Genomic DNA, 17669 nt, shown 5'->3' on the forward strand with positions numbered 1-17669 from the left:
ATTTGTTGGAGTTCTTTGATCAATTTGTAAAATTTTTTTTTGGGGGTGCCGGGGGGGGGGGGGGGGGGGGGGGGGGAGTATATAAATTTTAGAACTAGTGTAAAGACATATGTAAATTATGTTAGGAATATATGTCAATATAGAATTGGCTAATCCTTTGACAAAACACACTTTAATTGTAATTGGGTAGATCTAGGATGTGTTTAATACTTCAAGGAACAAGATTTCAAGTCCAAATGTTAAACCCATGCAAATATATCCAAGAATCAAGTGAAGAAGTGTTGGATTTTAAAACTCGACAACTAGCTCGACAAATAGCATCTATCGAGGTTTAAAAGGCAGCTTTTGTCTAACACTTGACAACTGCTCGATAGATACTCTATCTATTGAGATTTATGAAAATTAGATTTTCAGTTCTGATTTTCATTTGATCTGTGTATACATGTTTGAAATTTCTTTTCTCACAACCCTAAATATATATATATATATATGATTATTTTAAGAGCCGTCACAGCTGATGCAAGTGAGTGCAACTTGATACAAAGGTTTTTCACATGCATATCATGATTGGAGACAATTTGCCCTAGTTTGTCTTTCTCTTTAAGAAGCTGTTGTGTTTGTATGCCGTAAGGTTTCGTAACCAAGGAGCTTTGTGATCTTCATCATGTTGATGAATTGAAAAACTTTGCAACCAATATCCTTCTCAAGTTGGTGGTTAGTCACGTATTTGGATCTGTGCATCAATTGGTTAGTCACGTACTGGGAGCCGTGCATTGAAAAGGAGAGATTGTCATTATAGAACAAGTCCAATTAGGTATTAGGGTAAGGATTCAACTGTAAGTTGGTATAAGGTACTAGGATTCCTTTACTTGTAACTGCTTGTTGTGATAATAGTAGATTCTCAGGGGTGGTGACCTTAAAATCATAGTTTTCAAAACCGGACCAGATCGGGAGGTTAGATCGTGAAAACCGAGAATCAGGATGAAAATCGGTTTTTTAAGCATAAAGAACCGGATTTTTTGTTAATTCCGTAAACCGTTAAAATCGGAGTTATACCACACAAACCGGTGAGAACCATGCGATCCAACCCCTTAGAAATTTATAAAAAAAAAAAAATAAAAAAAAAAACAACTTAACACAATTTTATTCTACTTAAGGTCCGTTTGGATACAACTGAAAATTGAAAACTCTAAAACACTATAGCAAAATAAATTTTAAATGTGTGAATAGTACCGTGGGACCCATTTTTAATGAAAAAGTTGCTAAAAAGTGAAATTTGTGGGTTTGTGAATAGTACACAATGTGCACTAATTGGCTGAAAAAAGTGAGAAAAGTCAAACTTTGCGGCTATTGTTTATTGAACAGTGCATGAACAATAGCCACAAGTCTCACAAACGCGTGAAAAAAAAAAAAGAAGAAGAAGGAAAAACGCAGATGCGGACGCGTTGGGTTTTCAACCCAATCTAAACGTACTCTTAATTAAATTATTCATCTCTTATAAGGAATGAAAAAAATTATAATTAAAATCCTTCAAAGACATTCAACTTTACTTCAAAAATTAATCATAAATTTTAATGTTTTCATGGTTATTATTTTATTTTATTAACTTTCTTATTTAATTATTAAATATATACTTGAAAATCATTAAATTTCCCTCACATATATAGATATATTGTTAATTTTGCTAGTTTTATAAATTTAATATATATATTTAGGCTTTAATTAATTATTAAATTAATTATGACGCCATCACGGTTCGACCCCGGTTCAACCTCGATTCGATCTTAAAAACCTTGAACCTCTCCCTTTTACGGTTCAATGAACGGTCCGGGTCTGAAAACCTTGCTTAAAATCACTCGGTGGGGTTTTTACTTTGGAGGTTTTCCCCATTCGTAAACAAATAACTGTTTCAACTTTATTTTCCGCTGCATATTAACTTAGTTGGTGATTTGCTTATACTACCACGCGTATTGCATGTTAATCAAATTAATTAATTAACTAGACTAATTAATTGATTAATTTATTACAAAGAGTCAATACATTCTTAGTCTATCAGCCAGAATTAAAATTCTTTTTGTTAATATACATACTAGTAATTTTTTTTTTTCAAAGGTTGGTTGTGGGGGGGGGGGGGGGGGGATGACCCCCTTAGCCCTTGAGTAGTTCCGTCACTAAGTGTGCCGACTTATTAATTATTTACTATTAGTTTTCCTAACAATTCATAATAGAGATGTTAATAAAATTCAAATATAAAAACTTATTAGCCAATAAGTGGGCTTGGCTTTTTTTTGTCCACTTCCAAGAATGCCCCGGAAATATTAACCTAATAAAAATCCAAATGAGTTTAAACCAAACTATTTCACTAAAATAATGTTATGAGTGTGCTAATTAATTATTGACAATCAATTGTCTTAACATGTTTTAAAAAAAGATGATAATAAAACCTAAATATAAAAACTTATTAGCAATTTTACATCTTAAACAAGAAGAACCATTTTAAGCCAAAAAATATGAATATAATATAAAAAGTTGAATAAGAAAAACAATTAATTGATATTTAAATATGATAAAAAAAACCACTAAAATTCATGGCCTTACATCTCAAAATCTATTGAACCGGCCTGATCGAGAAGAGTAGTAGAATTACTCACATGTCTAAGCATTAGTGATAATTTTACAATGACATAAGACAATCAGCTTCTTCCTGATTACAAGAATTTTCTAATTCTTCTGTTGCTCTTTGCTACAATGTTCCTCCCAGATCTTCTTGGTTTGTTTCCCAATTTCTGCCTTTTTGCCTTTTGAATTGCAGCCTTGTTCTGATCAGCAACATCTTCAACTTCATCGCCTTCCATTTTCTTACGCTTGAGGAGCTTAATAACTCCTTGGAGTGCAACATCAGCATCCTCGCTCCTCATCAACTCTTCAGCAATTTGTGCTGGAGTTACCTGTGTCTCTCCCATTAAGCCTTCAATCTCTCCAAAGAGGTGGTGGTGGCCACGGATACCTAAGTAAGTTGAGGCCAATTGCTTGAATCCGTGTGAGTTGCAATAGGACATGTTAATGTGCATGTCCATGCGTCCAGGACGCAACAGAGCAGGGTCTAACCTGTCCTTGTGGTTGGTGGTGAATACAATAATTCTCTCGTCTCCACAACTAGACCACAAGCCGTCTATGAAGTTTAGCAGTCCAGATAGTGTCAACTGCACATACTAAGAATAGTAAAAAAAATTTAGTATAATGGTGTTCATTGAATTTCATTTATGCTTGACAACAAAGTTAGGCCTTATATAGTAATTTAAGCTTTTATTTATAGACCAGTGATAGTTTATCAGAGTATCAGCGTCTAAGTTGATTCTAAGATCAGACCCTATCTCTATTTACGTCTTATTTAAAAAGTTCTGAACATTACTCCCAGTTATTGTGGAAAAATGCTGTGAAATCATCACTGAGCGATGTTCCTTATTTGTCCTATACATATGTGCGATTGGGTTTCCTTTGTATGCTTTCGGATGATATTTTAATAAGAAGCATAAATTACTTTTTTATATGTTGGGTTGCTCTTCCTTGATCGAACGGTCTAGAGTCTAGACCCTCTTGGTCATATCCCAGAAAGGGGGACCTACGACAATGACAAAACCCGAATGACTGGTGTAGAAAGCCCAACACAAGCTAACATGAGTGGCATGCATGGCATTGAAAAGAGAAGCACTATTCAATTGATACTAATAATTGTACTGTTTAGTTTCTTCTTTAATGCAATGCATTTCCTTTTTCACCAAAAAAGAAGTGTGAGGACAGAATCAGAAATAGCAATAAGATAACTACTACTATTAACTTCAGTATTAGCTCTGAGCTGTCCAACAATTATACATGGCGTGGGAGAATCAAATAAAAACAAGGCAATTGTTGCTGAACCATTGTCCATTGTTCAATGCATGTAAGAGAAAATAAATCTAAAACCTGAAATCGACACTTTGATTGGATATATAACTTTACACAAATGAAGACCCATTTGTTACCCACTACTGCTCAAAAGACTTTCCTACCTAACAATTGTATTTTACAGTCGGTGGTGGTCCTAGATGGCTTTCATAAAAATACAGGGGGTTCTGGCGTGGCTTTGATAGTGAAAGGATGATGCATATTTTGGACGTGAGGTGGTGGGGACTAATGGTGGGCTGAACTGTTTCATTAACCATACACAGTACACACTGCTTACTAACCAATGACATTCTTAAACGTAATCCAAAGTAAGATGCACTAAATCAAAAAGATCAAATGGGTCTCCTTTCTGATTAATTAAAAAAAAAAAACACTCATCTCCATTATGTTCTAATTATTTTATTATCATCTTTTTAAAAGAAAAGAAAGACAAAGCAAAACAAATTTATGAGACTTTGGAAAAAGAGTGCATTTGTTTGACTGACAGGAAAGAAAAAGATAGGGGCGGTGGAGTGCATGTGAAAAAAGTTTTCATACTTGAAAATGCAACTTGTCATTGTTAGTAAACAGGTCAAAAATTAATATATAATTGAATGGGATAAGCCCCACAAATTTATTCAGAGGAGGAATTTCCAAATTATGATTCCCTTCTTAATTATTCCATAGATTACATTTCCCTGTCACTTAATTAAATCTAATTATTAGTGGTATGTTCATGAGATATATGGATTAGTTAAAAATTTATGAAAAAAAATTACAAATATATATATTTTTTATTTATTAGTAGAAATTACATTGCATTAAATTAAAATAAAAGAGTTAAGACATAGCCTCTCATAATACATGTCAATAGAATCATAATAAATCAACATAATAATATCCGATAGCTAGGGAGATTAGCAAAAATCCTAAAAACTTGCTAGTGGTTATGCAAAATTATGAACTACTTTTTTCATGTTGGTTGATGGAGAGGTGAGAAACATGGCTTTGAACTACTTTTATTATGTAGGTCATGTAAAACCAATGACTATATTCTACGAATATTATCTACCATGCAGCGACTTACTTGAAACTTTAAATTAACCATCATAATATATTCATATAATGGTCTACTTGGGGCATGAAGTGTGTAATGTGCAAATTTTATTATATTAAAATAAAAATTTATATGACCCATGATCAATAGAATTAAAATAAATATTAGGCTTTATTTTAAAATTTTTGAAAATTTTTATAATAGAATTTTAGTTGAACTAAAATTCAAATGTCTAAAAACTTAGATAAAAGAGATTTACCTTTATTAAATCTAATAATTAATAAGATAAATAGAATGTTAGTTGGGGCAGCATTTATAATTTATAAAATTTAATTTAATAATTAGTGGGAGCAATGTGACATTGACACAAAGTGTGTTGTATACTTACACCCAATCTTGGACAAATTTTCAGCAATTAGTCAGCACCCTTAATTGTTAAGTCTACCAAAATTACTTTCGTAGTAATTAACTTTATTTTAAAGAAAATAACTATGCAAATTGGAAAAAAGATTGGAAATTATTAGAGTAATTACGAACCTGTGCGTCGTGTTGCTTACGTCCATCTCCATGGCGCCGATCTGGAAGATCCACACTGCAATCAATGTCTTCAATCACAAGTATTGATCGATTTGCAGTAGCCAGCAACAATCTTCTCAGGTCTGAATCACGTAATATATTTGCAAGTTGCAAATCATACACGTCAAACTTCAAATGGTTAGCCATGGCTGCAATCAAGCTCGATTTTCCAGTGCCTGGTGGTCCATACAGCAAGTAACCACGTTTCCATGCCCTCCCAACTCTCTTATAGAAATCCTTCCTCTTCACAAACCTATCCAGATCCTCTATAACAGCGTTTCTCAGTTCTGGGTCCATAGCCAATGTCTCAAACGTAGCTGGGTGTTCAAGATTTATGGACTCCCACTTGACACCATTGTAACTGTAGGAAGTGTTAAGCGTGTGCATCTTCAAAACCCTTTCTTCATCTTTGATGGCCTTGGCTCTCTCAAGAACAAACTGTATATAAGAGCTCACGATCGTGTCTTTGTGTTTCTTGTGGAAAGTTAGCTCAAAGTATCGCTTTTCTGATCTTTGACCATTGTTATGACCATTGGGGTTGTTCTTCTCTGTTTCATCACAGACAAATCTCCACTTAAGCTCAATCCCTTCGTGGAAATCGACTATCTTCTCTCCCTTCTCAAGACGAATTGTTAAATTTTTCTCCTTTGGGCTTTTGCTGATCTTGAGCCTTTCGGTGTTGGGGCTAATCTTGGTGCACAAGTAAATTTCTGCAGCATCGAAGACTTGGTTGCGGGACATACCACAGTTTTCTTCGATAACTAGGGTGAGCTGAGGAGAGCGAGGCTTGAAATAGTAGCGCAGAGTGGAGAGGAGATAGCCACGAATTGGGTGGGGAATGAGTTCGTTGGCCATTGAACGTACAAGCATCATTGAGGCAGCCATGGAAGCATAGGCCGAGAACAATGATGATGGTGAAGGCATGTCTCTAGTGGGAAACATGATTGCAAACTTTTGAGCTCCCCCAAGTTTCTTAGTGTTTCAGATGACCGATATTATTTGTGGCTCACACCTGTGAATTAAGAAAATCCATTGAGAATTTTAACCAATCTCCAAAAAATTTAAAACACAAAACTGAAAACCTTTTATTTGTAAAGGGAAAAACCACATGATGAATTCGAGATAAATTAGCTATTATAAAATCAATTATAAACTACACCAAATACCTGTGATCTTCACTAATTTTGAATACAATAATTCTAAAATCTCTCCCTAGAAAAACCCCAAAATTTTATTTCCTTACACTCACACTCACACTCAAACAGTGCAGTCTTTTTCTTCTTCTTTCTTCTCCCTTTTTCCCCTAGCAGCACTCACTGTCTGGTGTGCCCTTTTCTTTTATTTATTTATTTTCTTTTTATCGATTCTTAGAAAGCCCCACACGCATACCTTTTATAAAGAACTCACGCCGCCTTGTTTTGCTGTGTGAGTGGAACCCTACCATAGTTAGTCTAAACCAAATAGTGTATGGATATGTATTCGTACCCTTCTTTCTTTCTTGTGCTGCAAGTTATTAGTCCAAACTAATACGTACCTTTCTTTTCATAAATAAAATAGGTAAAATTATTATTTTAGTCCTTACTTATCTTTTTATTAAAAAAAAAGTATTTACATTTTGAGATCACACTCATTGAAACTCTATTACCTAAAATATAGCATTACAAAATTATAACTCATGTATATATATATATATAGTCACACCCTCATTAAAACTATACTATCAAATATATCTTGCGCGAAAACCATATGTGAAAGTCCAGCATAAACGAAAATTTTGACTGTCCAAATGTTGTATTAAGGTTGCATGGCCATATTCATCTAAACACAAAAAGCTTTATTACAAGAATTAAAATGGGAAAGACAATAAATATAACATACTTCATGAATTAAAATGGGAAAGACATTAAATATAACATACTAAGTAATATATGTTAACATGTATGAATATAATATAGTCACTTGATTAGGAAATTTAACATGCTATCTAGCATTAACTTGTTAAAGGGAAAGGTTTTGCTGCATAATGTGGCAGCAAAAATAAAGCAATATATGTCTATGAGTCATGTGCAATACACACAATCAGGTGGGTCCTTAGATACTTGTCATTTTCTTTTTGCAACCATATAACCCATTATGCAACAAAACTTTTCCCAACTTGAAAAATGATTCTAGTGCAATAAGCATGTAAATAATCACATATAAATCATTCAATCATTTCCACAAGATAATCACATAAGCATGGCAATTATTGAAGCAACCAAAGCATAACAACTAATAAGTACAAGGGATTTTTGAGAGATTACCTTAAGAGATTTTGAGATTATAGAAAGATTGATTTTTTTTTGGAGGGATTAGGATAGTACGTATTTGGGTATTCTTTTTTTGGATTTTATTGTTTGAAAATCGAGTGGGAGGAGAATTGAATTTATAGAGAGGCTTATAACTAATAGGCTCACACTATTTTGAGCTAGAAGCATATTGCACATAAATAGTGTGAGTTAGGGAGTATGTCTCATATATTGTGATACCCCAAATGGTATACTGTCGCAACATCCCAAATTAATGTGTCAATATAATATATTTTTGTTTTATTTAATTCTTCTACAATACTATATATTCTTTATGGTTTTGTTTTGTTTTTTTGTTTTTTGTTTTTTGTTTTTTGTTTTTTGTTTTTTTTTTTTGGCAATAAATACAATCTAAAATTGAAAAAAAATAAACATTGATATTCTTAAGTTGATTTTAAAATAAAAATATCATACAATCTTTTTTTTTTTTTCTTTGAGAAAAGAAAATATCATACAATCTAACAATAATGATAAACTAACTACCCTAACAAAATGCCCAAAAACAATTTATAACCTACATTTACATTATTTTTTCTATTTTAATCAAAATTTCATAATTATTACTTGTCCCTCTACGCTAAAATCTTGACTCTGCCATTGAGTTTAATGACGGAAACAATCTTATATAAAATCCACAAATAAAGGAAGAGTTATAAATAGTCCCGATTCACAAAACCTTTGTAGTCTAGACTTTCTATGAAACCTCTATCAATGTTTTGCTTGCACTAGTCCTAGAACCTTTCAAATCTTTAAGTAGTAATTTCCTCCACTAACTCTTTGCTTGCATTAGAGGTTCTGGCTCTCCATCACAAAACCTTTGGGATGGAAAGATGAGTGGGCAAAAATAAAACGGATGTTTCAATATAACATTTATTATTTGTATTTTTTATTGCTTCATTGGCATCATAGCATTGAAGTTTTATTGAAATTATTCTTATATTAAGTGTGCGTTTGGCTCCAGCTTAAAAAATCAGTTTATTTTACTATTCAGTTTATTTTTGTTACTATTCATGGGTCTCACTATATTATTTCAGCTAATTTTTACCTTTATCTATAGTACTTTCAGTAAAAAGTTTTCAATTTAGCAAAATAAGCAAATCCCAGCAAAAAGCCAGCTTATTTTTGCTACTAGTCTTTTTTCTTTTTTTCTTTTTTTCTTTTTTTTTTCTTTTTTTTATTTGGCCCATGAAAACAGTGAGAAATTACCTCAAATTCTAGTTTGATTTGGTTTAAGATTTCTTGGTGTGGGAGGAAATAGTTTTTCCTTGGTTAAAAAGAAAATAATTTTCTTTGGTATGGAATGAAGGTTCTTTCTTAAACAAGTAATTGGCTATTTCTTGTCTATGTAAGAATAGAATTAGAGCATTATAAATAAATATTGGTGCAAAGGGTTTAGTGTCTTTTGTTCACAAGTTCTCCCATATGAACAGAGTACTCTTAAAAGAACATGGAGTGAGTTTATATGATGAGTAATTTGAGTGTTTTATCTCTTTTAATTTTGTATGAGAGACTTATTGAGTGTATTTGTTATGCTAGAGTTATTAATGTACTTGGAGTTTGGAATTGTGAGTTTGTGTGCCAGGTATGTTAGTTTATGTTTTTGTTCATTTTTGTGAGGTTTATGAGTGTTGTTTTTGTAACTATGTAACTTTGTTGGTTTGGTTTGTGAGGTTTGATTGAAAATGATTTTAATTCATATATAGTTGATAGTTCATTTTGGTTAGCATTAGTCGTGGACATAGGTTTGGAGTCAGCTTAATCGTTAAAATATTGTTTTTTGTTTTTTGTATTTTGTTTGTTTTACTTTATTGTCCAAGTAAATGCACTTTTTCTAGCCCTAAATCACAACAATTTTTTTTTACTCCCCTGATGTGTTGAGTTTAGACAAAATGAGACATCTACAACTAGAAATAGGCAATTTATAAGATTAGTATTTAGGGTGGTGTCATTGTTTACTCTCTTTTTATGAGGAGAATCAGGATTTGAATCTCTCATTTCTTATTTTCCAAAAAAGGTTGGACAAAGTATTATCTATATATAAACTTTAAAAGTTAACGCATGACATTTATGGTTGCTACGTTCCTATATATTGAGCCACATCAATGTAGCATTTTGATCTATTTGGTCAATTTTGGTCCACTTAGGTCTATTTTGGTCCACTTCGGTCCGCTTTGGTCCATTTCGATTCAATTTGGTCCATCTTGATCTTATTTAGTCCATTTGGTCCACTTTGGTCTAGTTTGATCCAATTTGGTGATCCAATTTTGTTTTTTGTATTTTGTTTGTTTTACTTTATTGTCCAAGTAAATGCACTTTTTCTAGCCCTAAATCACAACAATTTTTTTTTACTCCCCTGATGTGTTGAGTTTAGACAAAATGAGACATCTACAACTAGAAATAGGCAATTTATAAGATTAGTATTTAGGGTGGTGTCATTGTTTACTCTCTTTTTATGAGGAGAATCAGGATTTGAATCTCTCATTTCTTATTTTCCAAAAAAGGTTGGACAAAGTATTATCTATATATAAACTTTAAAAGTTAACGCATGACATTTATGGTTGCTACGTTCCTATATATTGAGCCACATCAATGTAGCATTTTGATCTATTTGGTCAATTTTGGTCCACTTAGGTCTATTTTGGTCCACTTCGGTCCGCTTTGGTCCATTTCGATTCAATTTGGTCCATCTTGATCTTATTTAGTCCATTTGGTCCACTTTGGTCTAGTTTGATCCAATTTGGTGATGCCTTGGAGGAGAAGTTTGTGTAGAGAGGAGCTGATTCATGACAATCATGTCACATTCTTAGCATAACTTAATGAAATTACATTTTTTTTTTAATGTTATTAAAGTTTTGTATTTTTTTTCTAATATAAGTTATGAATTTATTTATATCTGCTTTCTCTTTAGGTCATGTAAGATGTATAGAGGATGAATTGTTTTTAAGTAGTACTAGAAACAAATTTTAACTACACATTACATTATTTATAAAAGGGTAAAATTTAGGTACAATATCTTAGGTTCCCCACTTAAAATTTTGACATCTATCCAATTTAACAACCAAGACAAACAGCGTTAAAACTAATTTTTTTTTCCCTTTCTTCCTTCTTTTTCCTATACTACAACTATAAGAGAACCCATGGCTTCAGATCTTTAAATTGTAGGATCTGTGACTTCCGCTGAAGAATAAACAGATATCATCATCAAAAGCAAACAAAAAAGCCCCAGCCAAAAAATAAAGAAGAAAGGGGGAAAAAGCAACAAAAAAAATCTCATCTTTTCTCTCTCTCATGGCTTCTAGGAAGTCCAAATCTCCAAAATCAAGGACCACCGCTATTTGATCTACAAAATCTCTTCAAACCCACATGTGAATTGTTTCAAAATCTCCAAAATCAAGAGCCACTTTCACTTCTTCACTTGCATCTTCACCTTCTCATCTGTTACCTTCTCCTCCTCAATCCTTACCTTCTTCTTCTTACCCTTCACCCACCGGCTTTCTTACCCTTTGTTGGCTTCAATTTGGTTCAGATTAAGGGTAAGAAGTTGGAGAGATCTAATTCCATGGGGTTCTACAGTTCTACCTTCTACGTTTTCTCACAAAATGGAGGAATAAAAGAGAAAAACAAAAACAAATACTATTTTATTGTTGTTTGTTTGGGTTGTTAAATTGGACATATGTCAAAATTTTAAGTGAGGAACCTGAGGTACTATATTTAAGATATTGTACCTAAGTTTTGCCATTTATAAAAATATCTATCTTATATGATAATTGAATGTAAAATGCATTATGTTTCTTTTAAAAAAGAAATCCTAAATTTTCAAATAACAAAATTTAAATTTTAAATAACTTTCAAGTAACAAATATAAATAGCTTAATTTAGAAAATCCAATATATTATATCAATTATATTTTGTTAGAAAATAATCATATCATTTAAAGAATGATTTGAGACTATAAGTCTCATTTACTATTTTTATTTTTCATTAAATATTCAAAATTTTCCATGCATTGTATGAGTCTGTGGCTAGTTCTTATAATTCTCCAACATATTAGAGTCTCTCAATTAGTGTCATGAAATTTGAGATTGAAATATTGGGTGAAGTACTAGTCTTTATACATAAACTACTTAAGAATTAATGTCATAAGGACGAATTTACTCTTATTTAGGATGGATAAACTCCAAAGATTGTGTATCCCACGGGCAGATACAAAGGGTAAAAAAACATGTTTCCCATTATCATCTAGAATTTGATGGTTGATATCTCAAGCTTCTAATTAAAACTTTTGCAAAAATATTATTTATCTAAAACAAAATTTTCGAAATTATAATATAGCTTCTAAACAGATATATTATCCATGCTCAAACAATTTTTATTTAATTACTTACAAGGAAATCTCTCACTGCTCATGTTATTGGGATAACATAATTAACTCTGGGATGGTCTCTAGCTCAGCTATGAAAGCAACAAATCTTAAATTAGCTCAGCTGGTGTCAAAAATCCCCATGGCAATTAACTAGTGTAACTTGTCGTCCACTAGATATTTTTTATAGATGAGAAGGATACCGACTTCTTGGTTGTGGTCACTGTAAGATGAGTGATGCCCCGACAAGAAAAACGAAGTAAAACAATTGCTTTTCAAAGCCACTTTGTAAAAAGTCATTTATGTAATATTCCAAATAAGACTTCATGCTCTCACATTTTTTTTCCCATGTTTTGAAAAGAAATTTAGGCCTATTTTTCTAAGTTCTCATAGAATGATGATAACAGAGTAATCTAATTGTCACCTTTTTCGTCACTATCTAATTTCTTATCTTTCACTGTCTCACACTCATGTTCTTGATCACTTTGCTTTTCTTCATCTCCTCCTTGATCTGCTATTTCGTTCTTTTTGGCCTTAGCTTCCTCATTTTCTATCCTTTTCAGTTTGAGGAATTCGATCAATCCCCTAAGAACAATGTCAGGCTCGTCGTGCTTAATCAGTTGCTCTGCTACTTCAGCTGGGGTTACTTGGGTGGTTCCAATAGCCTCCTCAATCTCTCCAAACAGTGCATGCTCTTTAATCCCAAGATAATTAGCAGCAAGAACTGTAAATCCATATGGGGTGCAATAGGACATGTGAATGTGGACATCCATGCGTCCTGGGCGCAACAATGCCGAGTCTAGCTTGTCCTTGTGGTTGGTGGTAAAAATGATAATCCGCTCATCGCCACAACTCGACCAAAGCCCATCAATGAAATTGAGCAGGCCAGACAATGTCACCTATCACAATAGAATATTTTATTCAGAGGAACAATGATATACATTCACAAAATAATTCACAATTACCAAGATGATAAGTTGTAAACAAAGACAAAGTCAAGACTTGGAGTTAGAGGGGCTAAGAGGGACAATGTTCACAAAATAAAATTGATTGACAGGACTAAATTTTTTATAATTTTGCTATTGGGATTTTGTTGTTGGGCTATTTGTTGTTGGGCTTTTTAATTTTATTTTACGATTTTAGATTCATAAATTATTTAATGACCTTTGAGAAGGATAATGATATTGTTAAGGGTGAGTCAAGTGTAATTTTATTGAACTAAATTACTAAAATTAATACTTGTATAAATACATACTAATTATTTTTTCAAAATTTGGGGGATGACCCTCAAGATTAACAAGTGGCTCCATCCCTAATTATGAATAGTGCTAATGTCAAATTTCAAAGAGCAAAATAGTCATTATGAAAGAAAGACATGAGATAATCTAGTCATTCAAGGAGGTAATTCTTAGGTAATCTTGCTGCAGTATTTTGGGCTCTTATATAGGAGGTGCCTACCTCTATACAACAGCCTGAAGCACTAAATCAAGACACCTAAGAGCACTAGTATTGGGGGGTGTAAACACCTCCCAGTTGCTATTTTACAACCCAAGACAGTAAAAACCCATTCCATCCGGGTTTGTATACTTAAAAAAAATTGCAACCTATAAATAGTAAGGTTGCATATATGCAATCGTACTATTCATAGGTTGTAAAGAAAAAAATAATATTTAATCTTGTGATTGTGTGTGAAGAGAAAAATATAGTGGGAGGAAAGAGAGAGAGAAAAATATTTTTTATTATTTTATTAGAAAGTTTATATTATTTTATTGGGTTGTATGTAAAAATAAAATTTGAGATATAGAGTGAGTTGTAAAATGAGTTAGTAAAATAGATAAAATAATATTTAAAGATGCAAAATAGGATTTTTTTTTTTTTTTTTTTTTTTTTGGGTGCATTCTCATATGCTAGTGCTATTAAGTATTTTTATCATTCAAGTTGAAAAGAGACATATCCTAAATGAAAAGAGTTCTTGTAATTGAAAAAGTCATATCTACGAGGCGAGAAGTTATTGGGCTTTTGCTTGCATGCTTAGGCTGATGATTTTGATAAAACAAACAGAATATTCATATAAAAAAGAAAGTATGCTAAACAAACGAAATGTGATTGGTTATAGCAACATGTGTACAATGAAATAAACAAATAGAGTAATATAATCAAGGTTTAAATTCAATTATAAAATTTTAATGAATTCCACTTAAAGTATTGTGCCTATATAAGTCTTAGACATGTCATGATTCATGAAGCATGATCAATGCCTATAAAGCATTGATTATACTTCATGAAATGCGTTTTGTAAGATAAAATACTGTAAGTTTAAGCAAACAACCAAATTCAATATATAAATGTGTTTGGTATAGATTTATTTTACTTTTCTTAAAATAGAGTAAAAATATAATTATTTTTAAAAAACGATTTTAAAAACCTATACATAAAAATAATATATGTAAAAAAACTTGTAACAAAACATCTCACACTAAAAAAAAAAAATATTTTCAGTGAAGGCACAAAATCTTCTCATTCATTTGGGCCCAAAAACTAAATTAAAAAAAATATATAAAATATAAAAACTTCACTACCAGTCTGATGACGTGACAAGATCACAGGAATCCCTACGCAATAATTAAGAGAAAACTAAGACAATGGGCCTGAGTACTGAGTGGCGCCTTCAGCCCAGTTAACCCTACAGTGAATAAATAAATAATGCACATTTTCCATTCCCCATAAACAAAAAGTCAAAAATGTCTCTCTCACTTTATGCAACAACCAGACACTGCGATTTACAGAGCCTTTTTTTTGGGCTCAAGTCGCTAGTGAGGTCAGAGAGCCCGTTGTCCACATCTATACTATAACCCCACCAACTAGGCAACTACAACTCTACAATTAAATTCTTTTTTTTTTCAATCCCATATTTTATTTTGAAAGGCAATTATTATATGGACAGGCAATATCTGTTTGGTTTTTTTAACTATTTTCCTGCATACATATGCGTTTTGATTGGTGAATCAACAAAGATAGATGCTAAGAGAATGAAATTGAGTTTGTTTTTGTTATTAGGGCCAAACCAATAGGACTTCATAGCAACACATTAGACTCCCCTGAGAGTGACAAAGAAAGAAATAATACCACACAGATTTCTAGAGCTTTTAAAGGGGAAACAACCACCCAAAATTATCAATTTGAGGAGAAGCTTCAATTATACAACTTTTTATTACTTTGTACAATCATTGAATGTTGATTTAGGATTAAGATTAACATTCCTAGATAGCCTCTCTCTTCCGCAAACTTTTTAAAGGCTTTTAGATTAAGACAAAATATTCATTTTAGGCCAAAATATACTATTAATCCTCAAATTTTAGTCAATCAGTCATTTTAGTTTCTAAAATTTAAAGTGAATTCTTTTAGTCCTTTGTAATAACACATAATCACTCCATTAGACACATCAAAGCTAAAAAAAGACCACTTTATAAATATTTGGAATTAAAATCAATCACTTCAAGTTTGTTGAAAAAACTAAAAACAATCACTTCAAACTATACATCTTGCCAATTATTTAGTATTTCATCACAAATTAAAACACAAAAAAGAAAGGAAGTCAACCATACTAGAAACCTAACCTGTCTCTGTTGGGAGTGGCGTGACGAAGAGTCTGTTTCTGCCGATCGGTCCTGAAACTCAATGGTACAATCAATATCCTCCACCACCAAAATGGACTTGTTGGCCATTGCAATGAGCAACCTCCTAAGCTCCGAGTTGACCCGAATCTCCGTAAGCTTCAAATCATAGACATCAAAATTCAAGTAATTCGCCATTGCAGAAATCAAGCTAGATTTCCCAGTACCCGGAGGACCATACAACAAGTACCTCTCTTCCAAGCCTTCCCAACCTTCCTATAGTACTCCTTCCTCTTCACAAACCTTTCAAGATCTTTGAGAATAAAGTTCTTGATCTCTAAGTCCATGGCAACCGTGTCAAATGTTGCTGGGTGATCAAGGTTCGTAGAGGTCCACACGTCTGCTAGATTACCGTACATGCTATCAGGGCTAACAGTGAAGATCTTCAATGACTTGATTTCTTGTTTCTTGGACTTTGCTTCTTGTACAATGTAGGGTAAGTAATGAGTCAAAACCATGTCTTTGTGTTTCTTGTGGAAAGTAAGCTCGAAAGATCGGACCTCAGAGCGTAGTGTGGAATTGAGATCACGAGGGTTGTGAAAGCTTCTTGACTCAACTTGGCGACAGACTAAAACCCAATTGAGCTTAACCCCATTAAAGATATCCATCACTTCTTCATTGCGTTCCATGGCGACTGTAAAGTCCTTTTCTTCATCGGACTTGCATACCTTGAGTCTTTGTGTGTTGGGTGAGATTTTGCCACCCAAGTAGATCTCTGCAGCCTCGTAGATTTGGTTGTTGACGAGACCATCAAACTCGTCGATAACCATGGTGATCTGGGACGAGAAGCGATTGAAGAAGCTTCTGATGCCAGAGAAAAGCAAGCCTTGGAATTCATGGGGCAAGAAATCTTGGGCTATTGATCGAAAAAGCATAGCAGTGGCAGCCACAGAAGCTGCGGCTGAGAGAACAGTCTTTGCTGTGGCCAATTTGGTTTCTACAGAAGATGAGGCCTCCATTTTTGTTTTGTTTGTGTTTTTCCAATTAGCCCTCAAAGTTTTAGGCCTTGAGAAATATTGGTTTTGACTTTAATTTGATCTTGGTGATCTTGTGCTTGTTTTTGTCTAGTGAGAGTGTCTAGTTTATTGTTTTTCTTTCCTAGGATAAATGTAAAAGAAAGATTGGACTAATGCAGAGAAAATTATGGGGCCAATGGCAATGGGGTTGTTGAATCCAACGCAACATTCCAAAATATAGAGAAGCAATTGTTTGATTCGTCCTTCTGTCGGGATTAGGTAGCCAGCGTTCTTTTTCTTTTGTTTGTTATTTTCTCTCCAAAATTTGTTGACTGTGTAGACTTTGAAATCTTCGTCAAGAAATGAGATTGAGATCTCTTGGGCTTACGAGGATCACAAACTTGTCTACCCTTGGTCTATGACTTAACTTCTAAGTCAATAATTTTGAATCTAAGACCTAGATGACCAAAAGCTATTGGAAAATTACGGGTTGTCTATATTCATGGGATGGAAAATCAAAAACCAAGAAACCTGATCAATAAAATAAAATATAGAATCCATGCTGCACGGGCTTTTTGATTTTTTCTTGATTTTCAATAGGAGTTGCACGGGTTTTCTGATCCAAACCTTCAAGCTTGTTAGATTAGGATAGACCAGCCAAAGCAACACCATCATCTTGGATGGTCACAAATATTAATGTATACAATATGAAAGACGCTATGTATGACAGAATGAGTGATGTATAAAAAAAAGTGTGTGAGAATTGATCTCAGG

General features: G+C 32.9%; 2 protein-coding genes across 4 annotated transcripts; both read right to left on the minus strand.

The window, feature by feature from the left end:
• Positions 1-2529: 2529 nt before the first annotated feature.
• LOC115995458 (AAA-ATPase At5g17760-like) lies at positions 2530-7944 on the minus strand. 3 transcript variants are annotated; one of them, XM_031120032.1, is made up of 3 exons: positions 7861-7944; positions 5519-6569; positions 2530-3212 (listed from the first exon to the last, which is right to left on the minus strand). In XM_031120032.1, the coding sequence occupies exons 2-3, from the start codon at positions 6497-6499 to the stop codon at positions 2709-2711; spliced, it is 1485 nt and encodes a 494-aa protein (XP_030975892.1). In that variant the 5' UTR covers positions 6500-6569; positions 7861-7944; the 3' UTR covers positions 2530-2708. The 3 variants fall into 3 exon arrangements, with proteins under 3 accessions (XP_030975892.1, XP_030975893.1, XP_030975891.1); XM_031120033.1 differs by lacking the exon at positions 7861-7944 and adding an exon at positions 6724-6922 and having other exon boundaries at positions 2530-3203; XM_031120031.1 differs by lacking the exon at positions 7861-7944 and adding an exon at positions 6724-6921.
• Positions 7945-12525: 4581 nt separating this feature from the next.
• On the minus strand, positions 12526-17254 carry LOC115994041 (AAA-ATPase At3g50940-like). The gene is given in 3 exon segments (XM_031118052.1): positions 12526-13164; positions 15883-16130; positions 16133-17254. Coding segments are annotated over 3 exon segments (1500 nt in total). The 5' UTR covers positions 16899-17254; the 3' UTR covers positions 12526-12678.
• Positions 17255-17669: the final 415 nt, after the last annotated feature.

Source organism: Quercus lobata, chromosome 6 (assembly GCF_001633185.2).
Source record: "Quercus lobata isolate SW786 chromosome 6, ValleyOak3.0 Primary Assembly, whole genome shotgun sequence".
NCBI classification, from domain to species: domain Eukaryota; kingdom Viridiplantae; phylum Streptophyta; class Magnoliopsida; order Fagales; family Fagaceae; genus Quercus; species Quercus lobata.